The sequence below is a fragment of the Penicillium solitum genome (genome assembly GCF_028829755.1).
Source record: "Penicillium solitum strain IBT 25940 chromosome Unknown utg000008l_segment0_segment0, whole genome shotgun sequence".
NCBI classification, from domain to species: Eukaryota; Fungi; Ascomycota; class Eurotiomycetes; order Eurotiales; family Aspergillaceae; genus Penicillium; species Penicillium solitum.
This window is the reverse complement of record NW_027072127.1, coordinates 2,159,499-2,185,427: the sequence shown is the minus strand read 5'-3', so window position 1 is coordinate 2,185,427 and position 25,929 is coordinate 2,159,499. Positions and strand designations below refer to the sequence as shown.

The following is a 25,929-nucleotide window of genomic DNA, read 5'->3' as shown; positions in this document are numbered from 1 at the left end:
TTTTTCCCTATCATCTTGAACACCCTTCCGGTTCCTGTTGACCTCTTCGCCATTCTCCGGTGTCGCCTGGGATTAATCGGTAGTGGTTGCCTTGTACATAAAAGACTGAACCCCCAAAATTTCGAGTCCATGGGCGTCGGAGATGATGAATCTGTGCTACTTTCATAATGTGGTATGTAGCAGCTTTCGAAAGGGAAAGTATACTTGAGTATTCATTTCCTATAGTAGAAACGAAGTGAGATCGTACTGGGACAAAATAACTTTAGGACGGCGAAAAACTGAACATCCCAACGACAAGAACAGAACAGGACGCAAGAACGAAAGACAAACCCAGAGAGAGGTCCATCTATGAGTGTATTGCAAGGTGAAGGAGTCAACATTGCTTGGATATATACATATCTAATATACAGGCCTATGGAGTCAAGAGGAACTCCCAACTCGTAGGTCGATCGGGCGCCCCTCCGCACATAAGATAGAACTGCGCCTCACTCCGTTGAGCTACTTCATCCACCTCATTCCGGGTGGCCAGTTTAGAGCTCATCATCATCCGTCTCTCCCGCAGTTTCTTCGGCATCTTCGCTGGGCTGGGTTGGAGCAGTCCCCTTGATAGGCCCACCGGTCCTTTTAGCAAATGGCAAATCTCTTTGAGGTGGCGCGGTATCTTTCGCTGGGGAGACTAGCTTCAGCTGGGCAGATTCATCCTGTGACGAATCGTCGTCCGTCGTGCTATTGTTTTGTTCGTCGTCCAAAGGATGAGGGGTCGAAGGCTCTTCGTCATCGGTGTCTTGATTATTAAAGGTACCTCGATCAGTCTTTATTGGATCAATGTCCATTTGTTCAAACCCATCAGAGTCATCTGTGTCGCTCATCTTCCGAGCACTTCTCTTTGCCGAATGGAACTTCCCAGCGGTCCCGTGTGACTCCTCGGGAATGCTAGCTTGTATCTCAGAGACTATCGATATTCAGTCAGTCAGGATATCCAGGTTTCTCCGTTTATGCCAACTACCTTTAGTAGCATCCACAGTAGCTGATGCCAGAAGACGTTGCTGGTTGCGGATTTTGAGCTTTTTCTCATTCAAGACCTGCACAAAATTGGCCACCAGTCGATTCTCATGTTCGGTTTTCGCATGCATCAGCTCCTCAAGCTGTTCATTCAACCTATGTATAGTGTCTTCGGCAAGGCGATAACGGCCAGTCAGGCTGGATACCTGTTCCTCTAGCGCGTGAGCTCTGGCTGCAGTGATTCCTGTCCATTCAAAAAGCTCGACGGCCTGTTCATCGTCTTGCTTGAGGGTAAAAGCACCCAGGCGTTGCTATATTAGTGTTAGTAGGGATATCATATGTATACATATAATCTGGCGGCATGGAACACGAACTGTGATAGTCTGCACCCTCTTCCGTATCGTGATCACAATTTCCTTGTCGTCTTCATCAGAACCCGATATACTGGCCGAAGCTTCAAGACCGGTGGCCCAATCCGGCTCATCGGGAGGGCCAGAACATTGTCCCAAAATGAGAGACACAGTTTTAATCCATTCATCATTCGATCCTTGGTAATTCTTTGCCTGAAGGTCTTTCAGGCGTGTTTGTTTCACTGCGCGACATGAGCTCATGACTTCTTAAGGTTCACTCTGCGACGACCCACCGGTGCTAACATAGGGCGATTCACCCTCAGTAGCTGTTAAGCTCAGATCAAGCGGCGCAGGGCCGGTACATAAGACATGGACGAGTACAAAAGACCCAGTCTCGTCAGATCTAGGAAACCGCAAGATTCGAGGGTCTGTTGAAACGGGAGATGGCATATTTGGAATGAAGACTCGGGTAGGGATCAGGTGAGAAGAAGGGGGAATGAAGGTTATAGAGAAAAGAGAGAGAGAGAGAGAGAGAGAGAGAGAGAGAGAGAGAGAGTATTGCTATTGGGAAATGAGATATTAATTGCCTACATGTATATTTTCAATTGTAGGTAACACAAGTCATATCCCAAGGCAACAGAACTCAAGTGGATATAACATACGAGGTACAGTACTGTTATGTAGTTAAAGTTAATACCGGGTATGTATTAAAACGGTGCGAAAATGCACTCCATACTAGTACATATCATATCAATACCATAGTTAGCTATTACATCTGTATGAAACTACAAACCTCTTGTAGATGATTGTTATACCTATGTTATATTATATATATGTGTAGATATATATCTACACAGCTCTTCAATATCACTCAGAACCTATAGTAGGTACCTACTATATACAAACGGTACTATATAAATACATGTACTGGGTGGACAACAAGGTTCTGTTACTTACATGTAATAGCCATGTATAGCATACATAATGCACACTTGGAAGTACGCAGTCTCCACTGAGTATCCCAGGAAAACTGATTACCTAGATACATTACCAGTACGGGGCCCCTGTCACGTTCTTCCTCTCCTCCACGAGGAATCTGAGATCCAGCCACAACCGAGACGTCGTTTTTCCCCTGTCTCCTCTTCGTCTTCGCAATCAAGTTCTTTTGATTCCTTGAATTCTCCCCGAATATCAGCGGTCGGAATCAAGTGTCTTGGGGTGCCCAATGCTAAAGTGTCCTCTTCTAGTGAATGTTTATGGATGAGGACCTGGCATTTATCAGGTCGTCTAGTGAACCCGCTTGGTCTAATTCGGCGAAATCGACTCTAGAGCAAGGCCTTTATTGAGCTGATTACTCTAACCACCCGCCTTGCGATATCCGGGCTTACTTGTCACGCTACGATCAACAGTGAAACCGTGCTTCTCACTCGCTCCTATCTTTCGTCCCTACCAACCGACACGGAATGACGCTCATGTTCGCACCCCCTGAACCCTCACCAGTGTCGCAAAGCACTGAGTCTGCCACTTAAATACAACCACTTTGGGACGCCTGTAACCATCTCATGACCTCCGTGTTCTCTGTACGCCTTCAACCAATTCGCTTCGCCGATCATGGAATCTTTACCAATCCACCTACGACCGGGTACCGACGAGCCGATTGAATGCTGGGATGATGACGACGACTTGCAGTTCAGCGAGGATATTCACTTTCGCACCGCATCCAGCGCGGGGTCCATAACAAACTCGTCATTTCGGCCCTCCGGGCACCGAGATTCTATCTCCTCCCGACGTTCTGCTCGCTCAGATATTGACTCTAATGCGGGGGACGAAGACTGGCAGGTACCGCTCTATGACAACGATGAATTTGCAAAAGAAGATGCTATTGCTTCGGCCAAGACTGCGGGCATCCCCATTCCTCCAGATATCCCTAAGTCGGCTCTTATTGGGGGCACGATCAAGCGCTTGTCAACTCGAAAGACTAAGCAAACTTTTGTTGATGACTGGTCAGAAGACGTTGAGCTCCCGGGTCCTGAAACCCTGTTACAGCTCAAAATTCCTCGGGAAACAATGTTTCCCGACTCCCTTCGAAATTTGAGCTCCGCTGCTACCAGTCCAGTGAAATCCACGGTCTCACCATCTTGGGACGACGAATTCTCGACGCGTTTGCAATCTACCTTGCGGCCATTTGACACCTTCCAAGATGACAGTGACAGTCTGGAAACCCGAGATATCCCAACCCTCAAAGCCCCAACTCCACGATCTCCGAAGAAATTAAACATTGGCAATGTTGGCAGTGGTTTCAATATTGAACAAGAAGCAGATGACGACTTCAATCAGGATTTTGAACTTCCCGCCAATCATCAACCTCTCGAATTATCCCATCGAAAAGCAAATTTCTACGTTTCCAGTCCCACTTTGGAGGACTTCGATCTTGAGTGGTCCGAAGGAAGTATCGGCGTACGAGTTGGTGGTACTGCAAGGGATGGCCGTTCAGTTCCCAGTTCCTCTATCTCCATCGCCAGCCCCAGCGTTTCAAGTTGTCTCACGGCAGAAAGTGAAGACGATGGTCTCGACGGTATCGTCATTCCCGATGGTCCCCTTGATTTCAGTGCTTCTCTGCAGAAGCGACAGACTGCCCAAGCTGAGAATGTTGAAGCGGAAGAGAGTCAGGTGGATCATATTCCTTCTGACGCTGATGACTTCTTTTCTGGCATTGATATCGACAATGAGAAGGCTTTCTCCTTTGGAAAACCCGCTCTAAATCCCAACATAAAGTGCAAGACAGAACGGCCATCCAGCCCAACTCGTCGATCTGCAACAACACTCACCTTCACCAGTGCGGCAGGATCTCCACGGACTCGCATCCCACGCTTGTCTGGTCATGATCGCACCCATTCAACCCACCTTGAGACCGTGTCAGAAAGTGGTGCGCCTCTTTCCAAATTCCGAACATCTCAATCGCGTCTAGGGCATTCGTCTCAATCGTCAACCTCAAGTCTCCCAGCTGCTAAGGCCAATCCGACATCGCCGACTCCTACACTCTCTGGTCGACGCCTTCTCGGGTCTCGCAATTCCCGGGACATTGCCCAGGGTGACCCTTCAGTTAGGCGTTTGAAGACGAAGCGATCCCTGCCATCGCTTCGTGGCCTAGGCTCGGCGCCTTCAATGACCGCTTCCCAGCGACCACCAGCCGATCGTCCAGTCCGCCTTCCTTCTGCCAGACCTAAAACACCGGTGGATCTCCCTGCAACTGATGCGAGGTCGCTAGGTCGCAGGCCACAGGTGCCATTTATGCCAGCTGGCGTATCCGAATCCCAATCACACCATGCCAGCGTGAAGGGGTATCGCTCGTCACGCCGCACAAATTCAGATAGCTCTGGTGGACTTCTTAGTCCGCAGGGGACAGTCTCTCGACTCTCCCGGCCAACTCGCAATGAGCCATTTCGTGCTGGGTTTGGCGACCCAAGCGCGGACTCTCTCGGTTCTACCAAACGTACCATCACACGACCCGCTAAACGACGCAATTTCGGGGATGGAACGGAGTTGGAGTCGTTTGATGACCTATCTACATCGGTCCTGGCCGAGAGCAAATTCGTCAAAACCCCCACCGGTCGAGGTGCTCCAAGGTCCGTCCGTGCCAGACTCAGCCAGAGCCGGATTGATCCCCCACATGACGAATCCCCTACTCCATCTTTAACATCCCCATCAACCTCCAAATTGCGCAGTCCAACCCCTAGGTTTGCGCGAGATACAAATGCATCTAGAAATGCAAGGGAACAACGCATTGCATCCATGGCTATTAACTCGAAAGCCCGTGAACCGAATCCTCTTTCGACCTTCAACTCCAACTGGAAGTCCCAACCAATCTCGAGGATTCCTCCGGCGTCTGCAACGATCAGAAGCCGGAAAGGTAAACCGAATTCCAAATCCACATCCAAGCCGCACTTGATCAAGCCCATGGGATCTGGGGTGCAGGATGCCAAATGTAAGCCACATCTCCGATCTTTCTATTTACATGATTTTATTCTTTCTCCGGGTTATTAACCGTTTTCAGCTGTGAGGGGTATGCGTTACAACCCAACGAATTTCCGGTGGGAAGGAAACGAAAATTTGGTTCAAGAATTTGATGCCACTCCCAAATCACCCAAACCTGCACCGGCTCTCATCACCAACGTTGGTGCGATGCAGAATGTGCAAACGGTTGGTGGGATGGTCTTCGATCCACATCGTATGTGTTGGCTCCGAGCATCTCTTGGAGGTGCCGAGGAAGACGACGTGTTTGCCGGTCTAGACGACTTGGATGACAAAATCAGCACCATCCATGGACGAAATTCTGGAGTGATTGAGGACCAATTCCCAGCAGTTGGGGATGATGCAAGTGCCGGTGAATCCTCCGATGAAGGGCCTATGACCGAAGAATTCGATGTCGGCCCAGAATTCATTCGACGGCAGCGGGCGGAAGAAGACAAGTGGAGACGCAAGGTTGACAAATGGGTATTCGATCGAGGCGATCATGAAAATCATTGGAAATGGATCATCCGCGATTTAGTGGCCTTTGACCGGGGATCAGCATAGAATGCCAGATTTGACGTCTGCATCAGCTTTTTCTTTTTCTTTTTCTTTTTCTTTTTCTTTTTTCTTTTTTTTTTTCCCGGACAGAGGTCGCCTTCTTGTTTTTTTGACCTGCATGTACATGTACTAACCCAAAGCCCAAAGCCCATACACGAACTTACGACGTGAAGACCCCCATTGGCCCTGATGATTCGGCCGATGTCATGAATTTATGGTTCTCTTCTTTTCTTTTTCTTTTTTTTCAAGCATATCTGACCAAGGGGGCAGAATGCTATGTAACTATATCTTTTGTCTTGAGTACATACAGTTTAATATGTTTTGTTTTCGGGGGGAGGGGCATTGTCCTGCTTTTTGAACAGTTTATATACTATACTAGTATAGATCTAGAGAATATTGACTCGACAGAAACCCCCTACCAAAAAGAAAAGAAAAAGAAATCGGAAAGCAGCATCGTAACACCAGATATGTTTTGGACTGTCTGCGAGGGTCCGATGAAGAATGTCCGATGTGTCTCACCTTTTCAACCAAACGTATGTCATCCTGTCGTCGCGCCCCCCGGTACACTTGTACTTCCTGCACTTCCACTTCTGCACTTCTTTTCTTTTCCTTCGCAAAAGTCCCCTTGGCAGTAAATGCCACGTCAAATCAAACATCTTCTCGGATGCTCACTTGCAGTGCCCCAAAATATAAAATTTCCCAAATTAAATCCGGTGGGACAAACATGGTTCAGACACAGTACAACATTGACATGACAGGGATAACCCCTAGAAGACTTCAAATCTCGAGGGAATTCATCTCAATTGCCCCCCAGAGCAGTTGTTCGTACATCGATGTACACCCTACGAGTCCCTTCTCTCTCTCCCACTTTTCTTCCCCGCGCTCTCTTTCTACCCCCTCTTCTCACCGGATGAACCCAACGGGGAGAAGCTTCGAGGGATGCAGAACTTCCTAGAGAGAATTCCCAATCCATGTTCCTTACCAATTTGCACGGCTACTTGCATGGACAAATCCCTTTTTCTTTTTCTTTTTCTTTTTTTTTTTGGCCCCGGGGGAATCTCCTGCCGACTTTGTTTGATGAAGCAAACGTGCAGACAAAGAGTTTCCCCCTTTTCTGATTCGAGTCGGGAAGATCCTATACGGGAGTAGAGTTGTTCCGCAATTCTAAGTATAGGAAAATTCGGGGAGATGATTTCGCCCCCCGCTGTACTTGCTGTACGGGGTACTTCGGTCAAATCAAGAGAGCCAAATGGTTTCCCCTCTCCGATAGGGTGCCTTGAATAGTCTGTCCACTCCCATACCCTCAACGTGGCTTCTTGAGGCAGAATGGTGGCGCTGATTGAACCTCAGGGCATCGAAAGGCAGGATTCCGTATCACCATTGCTTCTGTGCGCTGTCGTATCAGCCTGCTTCCACTTTTTCGATACCTTCGGCGAGTCGGAAAGAATTAACCACGAACCCCAGTCCTTTCTTGCTGCTTTTCCTTTCTTTTTTCGTTAAACCCATGCCGTTATCTTCCCTGCAGGCTTTGGTAATACCTATGCTTCCGTACCTTACAGAGCTCTGTTCGACTCGCCTGGCTCCATCATTTCTTTTTTCTCTGTGGAATACTTGCTGTTCCTCTTCCAGGGATGCCCTCTGTTGTCTCTGTCCACTATCTCTGTCGCGACATGGTCTCGTGCACTTCATCTTGGGCATCAGCCATGTCAGTCCTGCACTGTTTGTTCCATTGGGATCTTTTTAATAGAGTTGTTACCCCGTTTCCTGATGGCCTTTCTGTGAATTATTCCTCTTTCTCTCCTTCTATATTTCACCTTCGCGCTGTGGTCTTTCTAGACACAGTTCAATTCTTTTTGTGATACCTGCTGTGGTGTACTAGGGTACTGTGGCAATTTTTCCTCGATTATATGCAAACGAGTTAGCTCAGTCTTCGTTTCACTATCATTGTCATCACCATCCTCGGAGACTCGCTGTATACTGATCTCCTTTGTTTTTTTCCCGTATATCTTTGTTCCCCTCTTCTTCTTCTTCTTCTTCTTCTTCTTCTTCTTCTATCTGTTTGGGACAGATTGACGTGAGGTGAACAATAATCAATTGACATTCCAACTCAGCAAGGCATCAATTATGAGCAGCTTTGCAAGGCGCAACGAAGGGAATGATGCGTATCTCATGAATCACCAAATGGCAGTGCCTGGCTCGTACGGTCAACCGGAGAGTCATGACTTCAAGCAAGAGAGCCATGATTTCAACGCACATGGATCTGGTTCATATCATTTCTCCCAGCATTCCTTCAACCCATACGGGTCTCAGTTTGGGCAGCCCTATGGCCCACAGTCGAGTCTGTCTCCAGGGCTGCAGCATTTGCAATACACGTCGGAACATTCGATTCCATCGATGACAACACCGGATGACCCTAGGCTACACCATCCCCCACAGTTCATGTCCCAATCGCGCTACCTTCAGGGGCCAAGGTACCTACCCCGCGACCAGCTGGGTGAAACAGAGATTGAAAGCCAGGAGTCTCACAACGAGGCTACATTGCTGTCAGAGGCTGTAGTCCCCGCACTTAGCGGCTTCCCTGATGTAAAGGAGTTTGACCAACTGATGCAGAAGTGAGTGATCCGTGACATACCATGCTAGACTTAAGGCTGACTTCTCATCATTCCAGCTACGTTGAGGACCTATCCATCAAGAAGCAAGATAAAGCGCTGATCTATGCCAAAAGAGCACGTAACATCAGAACTGTGTTGATTGACCCCAAAGACACGGCGGTGGAGTCGGCTCAATTTCGGTATGAATATCTCTAATTCAATCAATCGCCTACCTTACTAAATCAAACAGGTTTTGGGTTAAAAAGATGTTCAAGCTCCAAGCTGTGGGATCGGATGTAAGTCTCGCTTGTCCCAACGGGCATGATTAACCAATGCTGATGGAGTACTTTGTTGCGATATAAAGCATAGGAAGATGATCTGTCACGAGGGGAAGCCGGTTGCAATTCGGGAAAAATTGTTCAAAATCCTCACCAAGGCCCATCAGCAATGCCAGCATGGTGGCCGAGACAAGACATCTGCTCAGGTCCGGCGGATCTATTCATGGTGGGTAAATCCGAGCCTGTTAGATATATATATATATGTAAATGAAGTGTCTGACCCACAGCTACTGACCATATCATTAGGGTTCCTAAAGAATTGATCTCCCGCTTCGTCAAGATCTGTCCAACTTGCCAGGTGCGCCGTGGGGGATCACGCCTGACACCACCCAATTCACGAAGAAGCTCCCCTAGACTGGAGATGATCTCTCGATCCCCCAAACTGCCGTCGCCGCCAATTTCGCGACGAGAGTCGACGTTTGCTGGTCAAATCCCCCTTGACAGGACGCAAGCGGATTATTTTGGTCATCTACACGGCCACGGTGGGTGGATGGATGGTCATCAAAATGTGCAAGGTCGCTCGAATCTAGGCAACGGAGTTCGGTCGTTCCAAGGTCCTATGGGGAATCTTTCACACTCAATTGCTGGCACTTTGGATCCCTTCTCCACCGATTTATCTATCCCTCCATCCCAATTGAGTTATACAACGGGATATGTCCCGACGCATGGGGCTGCGCCTCAACGAGAGTTTTGATTATCTTTTCTGGTCGACTTGTGTGGATGTTGCTTTTTGATATTATCGGAGCGCACTAATGATGTGCTCCCCAAAAGTATACCTTACTAGGAGCCTCTAGATCATCTTATGCTTCCTTGTCAACCACAGGTCTGAATGGGGTAGCATACACGAACAGGGTGAGAGGTCGGTTCCGATCCGTTACACGGGGCTTTGAGTGTACGAAGAGACAAGGGATCCCAACAGTGAATCGAAGGGGAGACATTCGAATAAAAATAGGAATATGAAAAACGAAAACAAAGGATACTTTGAACAATTGAATCTTGAATCTTGCATTATACAACATAGGCTACATTTGAATGGTAGACACCAATGACCCAAAAGTACAGAAGCTTTGACGAGAGAATTTCCCTTCTCTGGTCAGAAACATAGAATACAACAATCAGATATGCACATAGTCCATGGTCGTATTCGATATTCGACATTTGGTAGTCAATTCAGGGTTGATTTGAGCCTCATGTGACCATTCCAAAATGCATACAGATTGGCGACATGAAAACATTAATTCATAGCAACTCCCAGTGTCGGGGCTAGAGAGGAGGGGGAGTGTTGCACGGGTTCAAGGCACTCGGTGCTTGTGAGATAGGCGATCGCAGTGTTCCAGGAAAACATAAAAGGAACGAGTGGATCGGATTCAAAATTCCATCTCGGAAACTTGAGAAGAATGAAGATATCATCAATTCCTCAACTCATTCAAAAAGGAAAGGGTTCTAAACAGGAAGCGAGAACTTCTTGCCCTTCAGAACCCTGGGAAGAACAAAGCGCGAAAGTCAGTGTCCACACCATGTGGGGGAGGGGAGCCAATCGGGCTTACTTGTTGTAGTAAATGTAAAAGAAATCAGAGTAAAGCAACGTTTGAATGATGCCGGCAATAATGGTCACAGGCTGGAAGGAACGTTGGAAGGAGGCTTCGGTGAAATAGCGGAAGACCCAGTTCGGGATGTAGAGTGCCCTATAGAGTCCCAAAGCAAACAGATAGTGGGTGGTGATGGTGTCTGCCTCCCCGGTTCGTTGCAGCATGAATAGTTGTGGCAATATAGCAACCGACTCCAACCAGATGGAAAAGGTCCAGAGTATCTACATGACGTTAGTCCGGTTGTTTCCACACCATAGACAGGATGCAGCCAACCTCGGAGATGCGATAATCGCGTGGAAAGAGAATCGCGAGCACCGCGCTAATTCCGAGGAGGTATTGAACCTTGAATGTATCGATGTTGGGATCATGTGTGGGTTTGTAGTCATTGAGCATGAGGTAGATGACGTAGGCCGAGGAACCGATAAACAGAAGCTTGAACGTGGTGAGGTACAGGGAGTCGGTGAACGTCCAGAAAAGATCTAGAAGTCGCATGAGCGATTGTGATGAACATAATGCTGACAGTAACGTGGAGGCCTACCGAGATACCGAGTGACAAAGACGAGAAGGTATAACACCTGCGATTTGAACGATAACCCGGAACAACTCTGCGATCCGCTATTAATTGGATGTCCTATGTGGCTTTATGGGGAGGAGAACATACGCTTGACGTCTTCATCTTCTGCAGAAGCATGAAGATCGACGCAAGATGGGAGAAGTCGGCTGCGATTGGGCGTTAGTATATCGCGTTGGTTTCCATTGGTTTTATGTCATACCTAATAACCTGAAGATATTCATTATGCCGGAGACGGATCTCAGTTAGCAATATGAAGAGTGACTTAAGCTAGGAGAGAGCGAGAGAGAGATAGAGAAGGAGAAGAGAGAGAAAGGAAGGGGAGGAGAGGAGACAAGTTTGAGAATTGGTAGGAGTTTCCACCAAAATAGCTGAGTTGTTGACACGAAGGCAAAAAAATGGAAGGGGAACTTAAATTACTTGCAGATCAGGTACGCGGAGTACATTGTAGTACATTACAGAGATACATACATATGTATATGACATGTATGTACCATATAGGATAATACCAATAATACTTTAAATTGTATATATTAATACGGACTAATGGGGAGGAGAGAATGTTTAACCCAAATGTATATTTTTTGCAAAGTACCGAATACAGGGATTCTACGCCTGAAAATACACCTGTACTTGACTGGAAGTAGAGTATTACTGTACCTGCAATAGAGGTACCTTGCATTAAATCTTGGGTATGTATAACTCTCGATACGGAGTACTTGTATTTCTTCTATGCATCTATGTGTGGATCGATCGGATTCGATCCTGGAGATGTATCTACATATGTACTTTCTATGTACTTAATATAACTACAAGCACAATATTTTCTTTTTCTTTTTTTTTTTATACGAGCCCCAAAATGTGTAATATCGTCAAGTCATCATATTGATACAACCTTGGAAGAAAAACAATCATAATCGCTACCTAGACCTCAACCAGACACATGACCAAATAAAACGCCGAGATGAGTTGCCATTGTAGGACAAACATGTATATTTTGCCTCGCTAGAACAAGTTCCCGCCCCCAATGCTCTCATCAGCCATTCGCTGGAGATGGCCCTCAGCTAGCTCGCTCTTAAGGGCGCAGATTGAGCTTTCGCGATCGAGTCGATCCCAGTCTCGAAGTTCCGCTCGCTTGGACCTCTGCGTCTCTGCGATCTGCTCAAGAAGTTTTTCTTTGTCGACATCAAGCTGAGCCAACCGCTTCTCCACAGCAGGGTCTAGAAGCGACGGAAGACTTCGACCTTCCGGTATGATAGTACACAGGCCTGCAAGATGGTTGACCCCCCTCTGAGTCAATGGTTGAGTTACAGATGGAATGCTGGGTTGCCGAGAAGTTGGATGTCGGTAACTGCCACCTGGCACCGGGGATGAAAAAGAAGCGCGAGGACCTGCTGGTGGGGCTTGCGAAGGTGCAATAGTTCCACGGCGTACCGGCGGAGATCCCGTCCAAGCCTCACGTGGGCCAGGTCCGCGGCGAGGACGAGTCGGCGCTGACAGTAAAGAGACATGTGGAGGACCACGATGCTGATTAGATGGCGGTCTCGGTCCCTGATAAGGTCCAGATGGTGGCAGCGGAAGTGGGCTCACACCGTGGTTTTTCGGTTGAGTAGGGATGTTGCCACCAACCCTGGTCCCGCTTGCCTGGGGTTCCAAATGTGTTTTCTCTGGGATCGAAAAAGGCGAATGATTGCCAACCGATACTCGATCCTCAAGATCTGGCCTTTGCTGTGGGCAAGGGGGCTCCGTATCGTAGATCGGATCCCGATACGGAGATCGACCTGAGGGGTTCGACGACCGCTGGAAGGGCACTGGAGAGCGAATCGGCGACCGACTACGAGCTCTGTGGGAAGCTACCAGAGGCTTTTCTACGGCCGGCGAGGAACGTCGAGATATCAGGACGGGCGGGGACCGTGCAGGTGAAACATGTCTTGATGGCGACATAGTCCGATCTCGTTTCACCGCATCACGAGGGTGGTCTCGATGCGAGGCATGAATTGGACTTTGTGGCAACAAGGCTTCTGGCTGTACCCTCGGCGAGGAAGCTCTAGGATGTTTGTCAATATTCAAGACAGCAGGGCCGTCTCGTCTCGTGGGTCGGAATACTTGGCTGCCAGGAGTTGTATCACGTATTCGTCTTGGGCTGTTGCGAGCGCGGGATGCGTTGCGTGATCTGCCATCACTGTAGGGTGATTTCGAGCGCCATTTTGGGGGCGGTGATCTGACCCTTTCATCTCTTCTGGGCGAGAACCTTCTTAGTGGGGATCGTCGTCTTTCATAGGGAGGTGGACCAAAGTTCCTCCCTGGAGGAGTACGTGAGCGGCGCCGGTATGGTGGTGGTGACCGACTTCGTAGGCGTCCATACCCTCTATTTGATGACGGCACCCAAGTGTCCGCTCGTGGTCGAGGAGGGCTTCGGGTTCGTGGTGGCGAACGTCGGTGACGAGTTTCATACCCCCGAGAAGGGGAGCGACCGTTTCTTTCGGCGGGACGATAACTTTCACCACCTCTTCGCTCATCGAATCTAGGGAAATACTTAGAAATTTGCTTCCTTTCAACCGTTTTGGTGCTCCTACAAACCTTCTGCGATCCCAGTCCATTCTAGCACAAAGAATATGGATATTAGAGGAGGTGGGATGAAGTCCAAAGTACTCCGGGGTGGGAATAGACGGTGAAGCACAGGAGCACACAATTACCCAGTGCTACTTCTCCGCCTCCTGGGGAGAGAGGGTGAAAGTAGATCAAAGTACAAGGAATTGAAGGGTCGAGATGCGGTAGATGAGAGAACTGAGCTAAACCCTTTTTGGAATCCATTCCCGTGACCGTGGGCCTCAATGTATGTACGTACAAGAAGATGTAATCTACCGACTTAGGGGATTTATACGGACAAATCTACGGAGTACAAGCCTTGAAGCTTCATAGATTATTCAATAAGAACCTCGATTCAAAAGTAACCGTACATTACAGGCCAGAGGGTTTCTTGCAACCCAGAGTGTACACCAAAGCAGCCAAACTCCAATGCTCATCATGAAAGAAGCACGCCCCAGGGAACCCAAGAAAAAGAAAATAAGAAATACACCGAAAGAAGGATCTTTAATGCTTCGCTCGTCTCTCCTCCTCCTTGCGGGATCTTTTGCGGTGCTCCTGTGCAATCATGTCGCTCAAGTCCTCCTGGAACCCCCAGTTCGGTGGATTCTGCTGCTGTCTCTGGGACTCGTACATGCTCTGGAGGCTCTCTTTGCTGAGGCCATCGCCGGATTGTATTGCATCCAAATTGACAGACACTTCAACGTCCCCAGGCTTCTTGCGCTTGCGGGTTTGGTCCTCTGTGCCGAGAACAGGAGGCTTGCCTGTTGATGTGCTAAGGTCGTAGGCCCTATCACCCCCGAAAAAGCCTTCCACGTTTGTTTGCCTCTCGGGAATAACTTGATAAGCACTCCGGGGGTGAACGGACTCCTCTGTGTCAGTACCCCGATGGTGCTTGCGCACATCAAACTCTCCAGAGACATTCTCAGCGCCAACAAATTCAGATGGTACTGCTGAGTCTATTCCACTTGGGGTTTCCATGCCACTAGGAGAATGAGCACCTGCACCCACGCCATCTTCGTCGCTTTCTTCTTCTTCTTCATCCTCCTCCTCTTCTGCTTCACTCTCCTCTTCTGACTCTTCTGATTCATGCAATTCTCCCCAAAGATCCTTTTCGATCGGCTCTCCTTGTTGGGCATGCTGTTGGGGTTGTAAAACGCCGAAGATATCACCTCCGAATAATGGGCGGTTGTGTTCATCGACAGGTGGCTTTCCATAACCTCCGGGGTGGTAGCCCCATGACGCGCCGGGGGGAGGCGGTGCATTGAGGCCAGGGAGTTTTAAGGCGGGGTAGGAGGACGGGGGACCATATCGCTGCTGGTTGACAAGCCACGGGGGTGGGGCTCCTGGGGCCATACCAAGAGCGTCCCTTAACTCATCGCTCAGTTCACCAGGTCGGAGATGCTTGAGATTGGTTTCGTATTCTTTGCCCTCATAGTATATCTCACCGTAGCGAGTCAGCTCTGGCTTGGTTTGGAAACGGAAAAACGCCTCGTAAAGCTTCTGGTAATCAATGTCCAGCTTGCCCATCTTTGGTTGCACTCTCTCCCGTTGCTTCTGTTTCAAACTTGACTGTTCCTGCTTCTCTAAAGCGGCATCGCGCATTTCAGATATTCCGGTTTCCTGTATAAATTTCGGGAGAGCAAATGGCGCCTTCTCCACTCCCCGTTTGGATGAGAGATACTCTCGTTTGAGCGACCAGTGAGAGGGTACCGGGACGACATTGCGATGGGCTTTAATATGAACGAGGAGTCGAGGATCAGGGGCGGATGTATCTGTCCATTCAACGATTTCAGGCTTTCGCACCATGGCTTTGAGTTCAGCAACGGATAGCTTGTTCATCTCTTTCCGCTTCTTTTTGGAAATCTTGGGCTCGCTCTCTTGCTCTTCGTCGGGTATTTCATCACCATCGTCAAAGAAGACCTCGGGTTTATCAGTCTCCTTCGTCAATAAATTTTCGTTCGCTTTCTCGTCGAATCTTCCGACAACGCCTTTGTACATTTCCCATAGCGGATCGCTTGGCTCGGTAAGCAGATCGGTGTTGGTATCAGCCGGCGCATCCTGAGCAATAGCTACTGCCGGAGGTGACAGCTCCCGTGATGTGGTATTGTCAATGGAAAGGCTCGTGGTCTTGACAGTAGTGTCAGAGTTGCATCGTTTATGGGTAAGAGACTTTGAGGAATATATCTGCCTTACCTCGGCTTTCTGGGCCTTTTTCTTGGCTCTTCTGAGCTGGTTCTTACTCAATTTCATGGTCGCTGGAAGGTGTGGTAGCCGCTCAATGAACGCGGTGCCAGGTGGAGAATATCGCAGAAATGGAAAGAGATATGGCACTAACAGCCTGGTTCAAGTGCAAGTGCGTGCAAGGATAGATTTGGCGAAAGACGATGGAGTGGGAGGACAAGGTTAAAAACAGAATATACAATTGTCATCACGTGCGTCCAGCTCCAATGCCTTACCGCCTGGATTTTGCCACACTAGCGCGTCGCCTACATACCTAGGTAGAATAGATGCAAGAGTCGTTATAAAGTAACCTGCAGGGCTTAGGAGCCTTCTGACGCTTGGAGGGTCTTCTCATTTGTTATGCAATGACCAATTAATGTACATTGTGATAATATGTATCAGATCAAAACTCTCAACTCTTTGCATAGAACTTTGAGTATTGTTCCAATGAACTACTGACATGAGACCCCCAAAAAAGAAGAGAAAAAAAAATGTATTATTGTACAAAATGTAAAACAAAACAAGCCATATCCGATGGTAAGACTATGGGCGAAGACAACGAATAAAATCCCGAGACAATTTGCACCTGAAGCAAAATATTTAAACTGCTTTGTAGAGTAGTATTTCACTAGTCCAACTAAATCATAGGTAGATAGTCCGGATATAGAATATGTGCCGGTGTTGATGTGAGTGGTGCAATGTTGAGCTCAGTAAGGCCTAGAAGATTAGGCAATCGATCTATTTCTTCTTCTTTGCGGATCTCGATTCTGTTCAAGTTTTAGATTTTTGATCCCGGCAGGAAACCATTAGGTGCGGAGGGAATTACCTGCAGCAGTTCGTTTCTTCTTCGGTCGGCCCTTTCCTCGTAATTTGGCACTATTAACCAGGTGGTTAGTAGGCGTATGCGATGTGGGAGAATGATTCGTACATCTGAATGGCTTCTTCTCTGTCATCTTCGGCTTCATCAAATGTCGTCAATCCAAGAGGCTTATAAGTGTTCTGGAGATCTTGGAAAGACACGGTTTGTTTTGGGTACCAGGCTGCAAGCGCTGGCCCACGCAAGCGCTGTCTCAAGACCTTGTTTCCAAGTCGAAGTCGTTGTGGATTGAAATTGAGAGAGAATATGCGGCATTGGGTCTAGAAAATTGTCAATTAGTGAATGCCACCACAGTGAAATGAACAGGGTGGTTGAACCTTAACTAGATCCAAGATCCGATTTGACGCCATTTTCCTTTCTCAGAGGTTCAGAAGAATCATATGCAAATAGAAATGGGTGAAGCAGCTGTTCACAGCAGCTCGGTTGATAGACAGATGTTATCCAAACTGAAGTTTGGCCGGTAGTCATGTGACCTCCCGAAGTATACCGCCTACATACCATCCATGCTATTTTACCTCGACGGGAAAAGCAGAAAAGAAAAAGAAATAAGAAAAAGAGCGCAAATGCAAAACTGGACTGAGACTGAACAGTGGCTACAGCAATTGACATGCCTCAAGACAAGGAGATAGCAGATTCAGCAGGCTTGAAAAGGCCAATGGTAGATCTGAAAAGACCATCCTCCGTCTTCGGGTCAGATGCCACACAACACTCACAAAAACGGCCCAAGGTGAATACTGTGTTCTCATCCTTCTGAGTGAATTCCCGCGGATTCAATTAAGTTGCTAACATCTACTTGCATAAGGTTCAACAATCAAGTCGGCCGTCGGATACTGAGTTCTCTACTGGTGACAACCGCAGCATGGCCAAGTCTAGCAACAATTCTCGTCTCCTTCTTCTGCAACACCTCGTTCGAGAAATTTCAACCGGTTCGGATCTCACCAGTGCTGACTCGGAGGTTGCGGCCGCAATTTTGAGGCTGGATGACACGTTTCGTGAGACGAAGAATCAATTGGCTTTCAGAGATTCTTCCATGGCTAGTGAGGTCCCAAAATCACACCACTCAGATCACAGTTCCAAGTTTGTCAGTGGATCTTGTGACCCTAGGCTCCCCCCGATCATGGATGACAAGCTGGAACTTGCTGTCTTTACCCATCCAGCTCTTAGCAACAATAACAATACGACCTACGACCGACTCGAGATTCTAGGCGATGCATACATTGAGCTCATTGCAACCAAACTCGTCTGGGAGAAATTTCCAGATTTACCAGCAGGTCGAATATCACAGATTCGGGAAATCCTTGTTAAGAATGAAACACTTTCAGGCTTTGCCGAAAGCTTTGGTTTGGATCGCAGGGTTTCTGTGCCGCCAAATTACAATACCCCATCAAAGCGATGGACCAAAACAAAGGGCGACGTCTTCGAGGCCTACGTCGCGGCAGTCATATTATCCGATCCTGTGTGCGGCTATGAAGTGGCCGAGCATTGGCTAGCAGGCCTATGGGTGCCGATTCTCAAAAACTTGGGGCATCAGAAAGGGGAGTTACGATCCAAAGAGGCTCTTGCTAAGAAGATTATGGGCAAAAATGTCAAGCTCGAATACATCGAGGAGCGTCCATCAATTCAGCAGAAGGGTGGCACGCAGACTTTCTTCGTCGCGTTATATCTCACTGGATGGGGATGGGACAAGAGGTTTCTGGGTTCTGGTCAGGGTTTGAGTAAATCAGCTGCAGGTGACGAAGCAGCAAAAAGGGCATTGTTGAATACGCCTCTGATTCTTGAGATCATGTCAGCAAAGGAATCACGGGAGTCTAACTCTTAAAACCTACATGCCTCTCGCAATCAATGAGGTCGGTTTCTTCAAGTTACTACCTAGGTCTCAATATTGCATTCCCCATTGAAGCAGATAGCATCATATGAATCATGCACATATGCCTATATGGTGCATAGGTAGATCCGTGATATTCAAACTCTGCATTTTCACCATGTTGATATACCAATTTCCACAGATAAATTTCTACTTATTGAATCGTTCACCAGTAGAAGACTCTTGAGGTGTATCACTTATTTACCATTTATTTATTTCAGGTTTGCAGGGTTGGTTTCACGGACTACGTCCTTATATAGCGAGCACAAAGACTCGGCTTATAATTCTAGTCCTTTGCCTATAGCGCAACGGCTTAACCCTTGTGACAGAAATCAAGATGTTTAGCAAGGCATAGTCCAATCAATCAATAACTATACATAAGTCCAACTAACCGGCCCCTGTAATTTTTCTCCGGGAAATAGAGGGTCCGCCACCCATAGGCAAGAGATCACCTATATGCAACTTTTTTTCTTACCTTTTTACTTCAACTACTATTTACTACTGTCATATTTTTAATAATAATTAACAATCATATAAATAAACAAATAACATAACATAACACTGAAATAATACCTTTATAGTATAAAGATATTTATAATGCTATTGTTAAACAAAGCTATTGTTAAATAATGTTACGAGCCAGGCTCTTCAAGAAGAGTGTATTTAACTTAAATTCTAAGCATAGAGAGGGAAGAGGGAAATAGGAGTTTAGTCGGAGATATAAGGTATTTTATAGGTCCCTCCCCCGCTCCATATAGGATTTTATAAATATAATAAACCTCTCTTATCGGTCTAAACCGGTAAAACTTCTTAATCGTTATATAACCACTAACTAGGAATATATTTAGTCCCTAGAAATAGGTTCATTATCGTTAATATCGTCCTCTAAAACGCATCTAAATGATCCCTAGACAGATGATATATGGTAAACTATATTGTGACTCACTCAATATCGCCATAAGTATTGAAGTCATCTATATTGTCACAAGACAATATAGCATCATTTGGAGGCAAAACCTCTCTTATAATTGCCTCCCAACTAGCTATATAAGGAATCAACATTTCCTACTAGCTGGTATGTTAATTAAGAACAATATGAACAATCAACTTGCCTTTTGCTTACTACTATTGCCTATTCAGCTAAGTATAACCTCTCTCTTATACCTTATATAAACCTATTATATAATATATAAGGCTTACCTAATATTACTTCCCCAATATAATATTATAACCTACTGTTAGGCTATAATATATTATCTGCGTGAGTGCTAACAGTAAGAATATAAATTTTAAATATAATATCCCCCCTTAATCTATATAATAAATTATCTTTATTATATAGATTAGCTATCATAAAGCCTTACTAATTTAATAAAAGCCTAATATATTTACAAATTAACATTTTTAGTTAAAAAGTTAGCTAATTTATATTCCTACTAAATATCAATTAGTTTTATTTTATTATATAAGATAGCATCTCTTATAAAATGAAATACCATTTCTATATATTTAGTCCTTTTATAAAATTCGGGATTTTTAGCTAATTTCTTTATAGATAGACTTTCTACTAGTATTATAGGAGTAGAATTTGTATAGTATAGATTTAGATTATCGTTTATGTCACGATCTGCATGTTATGCATGCATTACGCTCGCTTACATTATTTCCTTTGTCACATGCTTGCTTGTTTGCACATCACATTCGTTTGCTCTCTTTCCTTTGTTCTACAGATTGCTACTATGCCTAATCGGGTAATAGCTACTAAGCCTAATTAGGAAAGAGGGATGTTTGATTGTTTGCTAGCATGGGGGAGCGCTCTACTATTTAAACCCCATGCTCTGCCAGCTCTCTCTCTCTCTCTCTCTCTCTCTCCTTACTAGCTTTGTTATTCTCGTTGGGATGCACTCTTTCTTCATTGATCGATCTGGCACGTAACAGTTTATATAATTAAATATACTTTATAAATATATAGCTTCTTTAGTAGCTTCCCTTAAAGCTATATATTCAGCTTTATAACTAGGCCTTGACAAGTCCCGCCGATTTGGTCCCGCCTTGGCGCCAAGCAAGCGCCAAGGCGCTAGTTTCAGTGCTGTCTTGGCATTGTCGTGCCGATCACCTTCCTATATAGGTAATATTCTAACCTAAATAGGTATGGTCGCAGCACCACAGCACCAGAATTCTATTTAGTGCTGCAGCACCGGAACCAAAAATTGGCTGGTGCTGCGGGACTTGTCAAGGCCTATTTATAACTACTAATAGCAATTGTTTTTTATAGTTAAGAATTCTAGGAAATAGGATTATTAATACCTATATTAGGAGATAGACTAAATAAATATATAGAGGTAGACCTTGCCAACTCCCATGGGACTAGAAAAATTTTGGTCCCATATCCTGGTCCCATCACTCCCATGGGACTAGCCAAAATTTTGGTCCCATTACCATAGTGGTCCCATGGGACTCCCATGGGAGTGATGGGACTCCCATATGGTCCCATGGCATGCATATTTTTGCCAAGCATTTCCTATTTTGGCTGCATAAAAATGCCAACTCAGCAGATAAAATACTGTTTTTTACAGGTGTATCAACATCCTCACTTCAAGTTTGTAGCAATCTAACTTTTTTATATAGCATGCTATTAAAAATGGAAGATGGATATCTCAGCCATATATTTAAATATTATATTCAAGTAAAAGTAAGCTCAAATATGTAAAATTAGGTGTAGGAGATCAAGAAGAAGTTATTAACTTAGTATCATGGTCAATCAGTAGAGATATATATATATTCACATATATGCTATACTCCAGTTTCAACCAAGTTCTATACATATTAAAAATTATACTAAAATATAATAAATCCCTTTTTTTTTTATAGTATTAGATACTATAGGTCTTTATTTCATCCTTTTATTTTAAAACTACTCTTAATATCATATTACTGGTGTAAAAATCAATGTCTGGACTACGATATCGCCTATAGACGGGCGGGTGGGCACTGCCTATTAGACTGCGACATCGCCCGTCCATGGGCACTAGGAAGTGTCCACGGCCCGTGGGCCTTTTGGAATTTAACGCCCATCGCCCACCCTTATGCAAAAATAATGCAAAAATTACCCTATTAGGCTATTTTATGTGTATAATTAGTTCTTGGCAGTACCCACTTTGCCAAGAGTGCCCGCATATGTCTTGGCGACGCTAAAAGTGTCTCCACTTTCATGGGCGTTGTCGCAGTCTACTGCCTATAGGCCTTATATAAGCGGGAAATAGGCCTTTTTAGTAAGTAGAATTCCTTAACCTCGTGACCTATATTATTTGTGTATTTTTTCTTTATATTTTTAAGTAATTTAATTATATATATATAGTAGTAGTATTAGTATATAGTAGGTTTAGAAGTATAATGATTTGATACTACTACCAATTTTTCCGACCTTGGTTAGAAAAATGAGCTTTAGAAGCCTTTATACAATGATTTAATACGACTGTTAGTTTTTTAACTAGGGTCAGAAAATTGAGCTTTAGAAGCCTTTATATAAGAAATTCTATTAAAATGCTAGGGGATCGGGTTAACCCTTAAAACTAACTATACCCCTGACTTAATAGGACTCCTATAGGATACCCGTAGGACCCCTACTATTCTAAAGCTTACTTAACTAATCGGGGAGCTATAACTAAATAGAAGGTCTTACCGTTTTATGATCTATCTTCGCGCTAGTTATTACTCGGCCTACTATAGAGTATTTAAGGTACAGAGGATAGATGCGATCGTTAATTAGAAGATTTTTAAGAGGTAAGTTAAGATTATTCTATCTTTATTATACTCCTAAGTCCCTCCCCTCTTTACCTCAGTCCTCTATGATATAATAATTATTAGAATATTATATCTTAATACGATCTTTATACTAAGGCTAGCCCTTCGTCCTAGATTGCTTTCTCGTAAATTAGGATACCTCTACTATCTTCACTCTATAATCTTGATTTAATAGATAAACCCCTTATACTAGACTATTCGATTAGCTAGCAGCCGATTTATAGCGTACCACTATCCTTAGTCGTTTAGTCCGAAATTGAATTAATATCTCTTCTACCTAGTCTTCGTCGAATCGGTCTATAAAATTAAAAGTTCTAGGTTCTCTGGACTATAGAGAATAAGGTAGAGTTTATTAAATAGTAAAGGAATATAACTAGTATTTATCTATACCCTCTACTCTATAAAGTAAACTTCAAAGTATAATATATATCTTCTACTTAGGATTAGTTTAACTAGGTAGTATACTATTAAACTAGAAAACTAATAGCACTCTATCGGAGATATAGAAAGGTGCTATCGTACCTATTATTAACCTTAAATAGGTCGAAATCCCTAACTATATACTTAAGTAGCCGCGTATATAAAACTAGCGTATAAAAGGACTTAACCTAATAGGATATATAACAATCGTTTAAACTTTCGGTAAGACTAGGGTCTTATAAATAATCTATTTAAGGCTAACTTCTATATTATTCTTAGTTAAACCGTATATCTACTCGAAAGGCCTTTAATCTATAAAGATTTGAGAGAGCCTAGGTAAAATTTATTATAAACTCTCGCCTTCTATTTTAAATCCTCCGGTACTAAGAATTCTAAGATCTTATAGTAGAGGTACAGCTTTTACTATAACCTTTAAGCCTTCTTTTACTAAAGACTACGCGGCGTCGACTCTAATTAATTATCTAGATAAAATAGTAAAAGCTACTCTCCTATCTCCCTATTAAAGTAAAGCTCTTAAGTACTCTTAATTACTAGACCTTATTATTCTAATAAGCGTTTATAGCGATTATAAGGTATTTTATAGATATCGATTAGGTATATTATAAGATACTTCTAGACTTTATACCGATTTATAGCTAATATACTAGCGCTTACCTAGTAGAGGTTCTCCTCGGTATTCTTTCTAATTATAGGATCGTTAATAGGGTAATTATAATTACTACTAATAATATATTAAATAATAAAACTATAGTTAAAAGTCTTTATAAATCGATCCGATAGATAGATTTCTCGGATTTTACTAAGATTATATAGATTCTATATCTTACCTATATAATTTAGCTAAGTCTAAAAGATCTTCTTAGCTTGATAAAGACTAATCTAAAGAATAATAAAACCGCGACTATATAATTAAAAGAAAATAGGAGTATCCTCTAGTAAGTAAAGCTATAGAAGGGAATTATTTATATACTTATAAAGATATCTATACTTAGTAGAATTCTATATATCTTATACTCTAGCGTACTAAACGCCTTTAGATAATATTCTAGTAGTATTATATAGAGTACTAGCGCCCTAAGTTCTATCTTAGTAAAAGGGAGTAGCGCTAAATCGATTACCTACTCTATATTATAAAGCCTTTCTATAAGTAGACGGTCGGTCTATTAAAGATTAAGATAATAACTATTTATAATATATTTATAGTATATAACCGGCTATTTATATATTTTAAGCAATCTTAGGCCCGACTTCGTCGTAAGAAGGTACCCTAGAAGAAGGCTATACTAGCGGCTTTTAAAGCTAGAAGGGAAAAGCTTTCGGTATACTACTAATTAATAGAGGAAGCCTATAGTAGCTTATACGCTATAGGTATTATTCTTACTCCCTAGTATAAGCTTAAGTTTTTTAAAGGCCTAGAATAGTTAGGTTAGGTTTAGCTTAATAATACTATTTCCTCCTAGTATAATATATATGTCTTCGTTTTATAGCTATCTTAAAGACTATTCGAAATATTAGCTAGAAAGGGAAGTACTACCTCTACCACCTTATCTTACGATAATTAATCCCGACTAATTCCTTCGCCCTATACTATAATATAATAAGTAAGGAATTCGTTAAATAGTAGCTTTAGATAGAATTCGGGAAGTCTAAGCGCGTTAACTAGGACGCGCGCTATTAAGCACTATACTAGGATAGTTTTAAGTAAGTAGCGAATACTAAGGATAGGAAACTAGGTATAATATATAAGTAATATCGGAAGGTTCTTAATTATCCAGTAGCTACTTATACCGGTACCTTATCTATAAATAAGTATAGGAAGGGGATTAATTATACTAGATATATATTAGGAAGACCGAATATTAGGAATTTACTAGAGAAAGCTATATATTATATTTTTATATATTATCTTCTTTACTAACTTATCTATAGGTAGTAAATATACCGGCTCCTATCTTCTTATAGAATATTTAGGAGTAGAAGCTACTAAATCTTATTACTATATTATATCTTCTATTTTTATTCTTTAAATACTAGGAGTTTACCGATATAATTAAATACGTACGCCTTATTCTAGCTATATTAACTATTCCCTCGCGATAAACTATCTATAAGCGGTTAAAGGTATTTATTAATAAATACTAAGAAAGGCTCCTCTAGAGTCTACTACCGAATAGAAAGCTTTCCCTTACGCTAGACTATTAGATATCGCTATTCTAATAGGCGTTTATAGTAGTAATAGGCTACTTTCTTAACGAAGATTAGGAGTACTGAGAGGTTCTCCTTAGCTTCGAGCTACTCTCTAGTATATATTCTAGGTCGTATCTTAGTAAGGTTATTACCCGTATATTATAACAATATAATATTCTTAATCGAGTACTCGTAATCACTACCGATAATACCTTAAACAATATAATACTAGTTTAGGCTATAAATAACTTAGTAAGGACGATCTAATTAAGTACTAATTCTACGATTATCTATATACCTTATAAATAACTTATATTATCTAAATCAGCCTTATAGATCTACTTAGGAAGATAAAGGCTTCTCTAAGTAATAATACTACTAAGTTATACTAGTCTAATAATCGTATAAGGGCACTATATAGACTTCGCCATAAACCGCAAAACCCATAAACCGCCCCACCCCAAACCGCAATTGGGGTGGGTTTTGGGGCGAGGTCTGTAAACCGCAATGGTTTATGGGTTTTTACTTTCAAACCGCAATGGTTTATGGGGCCCCAATTGGTTTTTAAAGTGGAGTAGAATTGTAGAGCATGTGACCTTCATAATTTATGCAATTTTCCTTGAATTCTTCTGTATTTCATTTACATATCTGAGATTATTTTGATAAAAAACAAGATTGTATGATTGTATTCTCTCCCTAATGATAATCATATATATCCTTATCGCGTCTCACACGCTTACGAGCTCGTAAATTAGCCCGTAATTGAGTACTACTCTCCGAATTAGAAGGTAGTGTAGGCTCAGCTGTGTGATCCACTATATCAACTGTACTATCTAGATCCTCTATATCCTGCCCTTCTTCGTGACTAGTATCTTCCTCTGTATCACTGATTGGATCAATATCAACCATATCAGATATAATCCCCTTCTCTTCCTTA

At 43.8% G+C, this 25,929-nt stretch overlaps 8 protein-coding genes across 8 annotated transcripts; 3 read left to right on the top strand and 5 right to left on the bottom strand.

Annotated features, from left to right (window-relative positions):
* Positions 1-530: 530 nt before the first annotated feature.
* On the bottom strand, positions 531-1,802 carry N7455_010112 (uncharacterized protein; the record flags this gene model as incomplete). Its single annotated transcript, XM_040954002.2, has 4 exons — positions 531-952; positions 1,007-1,313; positions 1,377-1,594; positions 1,646-1,802. The coding sequence occupies 4 exons, from the start codon at positions 1,800-1,802 to the stop codon at positions 531-533; spliced, it is 1,104 nt and encodes a 367-aa protein (XP_040815422.2).
* Positions 1,803-2,963: 1,161 nt separating this feature from the next.
* On the top strand, positions 2,964-5,927 carry N7455_010111 (putative cytokinesis regulator (Byr4); the record flags this gene model as incomplete). Its single annotated transcript, XM_040954117.2, has 2 exons — positions 2,964-5,337; positions 5,407-5,927. 2 exons carry the CDS (start codon positions 2,964-2,966, stop codon positions 5,925-5,927), a joined length of 2,895 nt encoding a protein of 964 aa, XP_040815424.2.
* Positions 5,928-8,045: 2,118 nt separating this feature from the next.
* N7455_010110 (integrase zinc binding domain-containing protein) lies at positions 8,046-9,544 on the top strand (the record flags this gene model as incomplete). The annotated part of the gene is made up of 5 exons (XM_040954257.2): positions 8,046-8,533; positions 8,590-8,712; positions 8,763-8,808; positions 8,877-9,016; positions 9,097-9,544. The coding sequence occupies 5 exons, from the start codon at positions 8,046-8,048 to the stop codon at positions 9,542-9,544; spliced, it is 1,245 nt and encodes a 414-aa protein (XP_040815553.2).
* A 749-nt stretch (positions 9,545-10,293) lies between these two features.
* N7455_010109 (uncharacterized protein) lies at positions 10,294-11,234 on the bottom strand (the record flags this gene model as incomplete). Its single annotated transcript, XM_040954192.2, has 6 exons — positions 10,294-10,330; positions 10,398-10,660; positions 10,713-10,918; positions 10,978-11,044; positions 11,101-11,159; positions 11,213-11,234. 6 exons carry the CDS (start codon positions 11,232-11,234, stop codon positions 10,294-10,296), a joined length of 654 nt encoding a protein of 217 aa, XP_040815564.1.
* Positions 11,235-12,015: 781 nt separating this feature from the next.
* On the bottom strand, positions 12,016-13,610 carry N7455_010108 (uncharacterized protein; the record flags this gene model as incomplete). The annotated part of the gene is made up of 2 exons (XM_065606373.1): positions 12,016-13,534; positions 13,591-13,610. The coding sequence occupies 2 exons, from the start codon at positions 13,608-13,610 to the stop codon at positions 12,016-12,018; spliced, it is 1,539 nt and encodes a 512-aa protein (XP_065460336.1).
* Positions 13,611-14,103: 493 nt separating this feature from the next.
* On the bottom strand, positions 14,104-15,849 carry N7455_010107 (U2 snRNP complex subunit CUS1; the record flags this gene model as incomplete). The annotated part of the gene is made up of 2 exons (XM_040954244.2): positions 14,104-15,726; positions 15,793-15,849. 2 exons carry the CDS (start codon positions 15,847-15,849, stop codon positions 14,104-14,106), a joined length of 1,680 nt encoding a protein of 559 aa, XP_040815337.2.
* A 383-nt stretch (positions 15,850-16,232) lies between these two features.
* Positions 16,233-17,112, bottom strand: N7455_010106 (mitochondrial 37S ribosomal protein mS33). Its single transcript, XM_065606372.1, has 4 exons — positions 17,014-17,112; positions 16,748-16,956; positions 16,646-16,695; positions 16,233-16,586 (listed from the first exon to the last, which is right to left on the bottom strand). Exons 1-4 carry the CDS (start codon positions 17,044-17,046, stop codon positions 16,558-16,560), a joined length of 321 nt encoding a protein of 106 aa, XP_065460335.1. The 5' UTR covers positions 17,047-17,112; the 3' UTR covers positions 16,233-16,557.
* Positions 17,113-17,220: 108 nt separating this feature from the next.
* Positions 17,221-18,700, top strand: N7455_010105 (ribonuclease III). The gene is made up of 2 exons (XM_040954139.2): positions 17,221-17,423; positions 17,499-18,700. The coding sequence occupies exons 1-2, from the start codon at positions 17,304-17,306 to the stop codon at positions 18,513-18,515; spliced, it is 1,137 nt and encodes a 378-aa protein (XP_040815539.2). The 5' UTR covers positions 17,221-17,303; the 3' UTR covers positions 18,516-18,700.
* Positions 18,701-25,929: the final 7,229 nt, after the last annotated feature.

Bases quoted from the DNA above. Each gene is read 5' to 3' on its own strand.
- N7455_010106 (XM_065606372.1), bottom strand. From the start codon at position 17,046: ATGGCGTCAAATCGGATCTTGGATCTAGTTAAG. The intron at 16,957-17,013 runs GTTCAACCACCC...ACAATTTTCTAG, and splicing joins GGATCTTGGATCTAGTTAAG to ACCCAATGCCGCATATTCTC. The intron at 16,696-16,747 runs GTACGAATCATT...CCTGGTTAATAG, and splicing joins AGAGAAGAAGCCATTCAGAT to TGCCAAATTACGAGGAAAGG.
- N7455_010105 (XM_040954139.2), top strand. From the start codon at position 17,304: ATGCCTCAAGACAAGGAGATAGCAGATTCAGCAGGCTTGAAAAGGCCA. The intron at 17,424-17,498 runs GTGAATACTGTG...TACTTGCATAAG, and splicing joins ACTCACAAAAACGGCCCAAG to GTTCAACAATCAAGTCGGCC.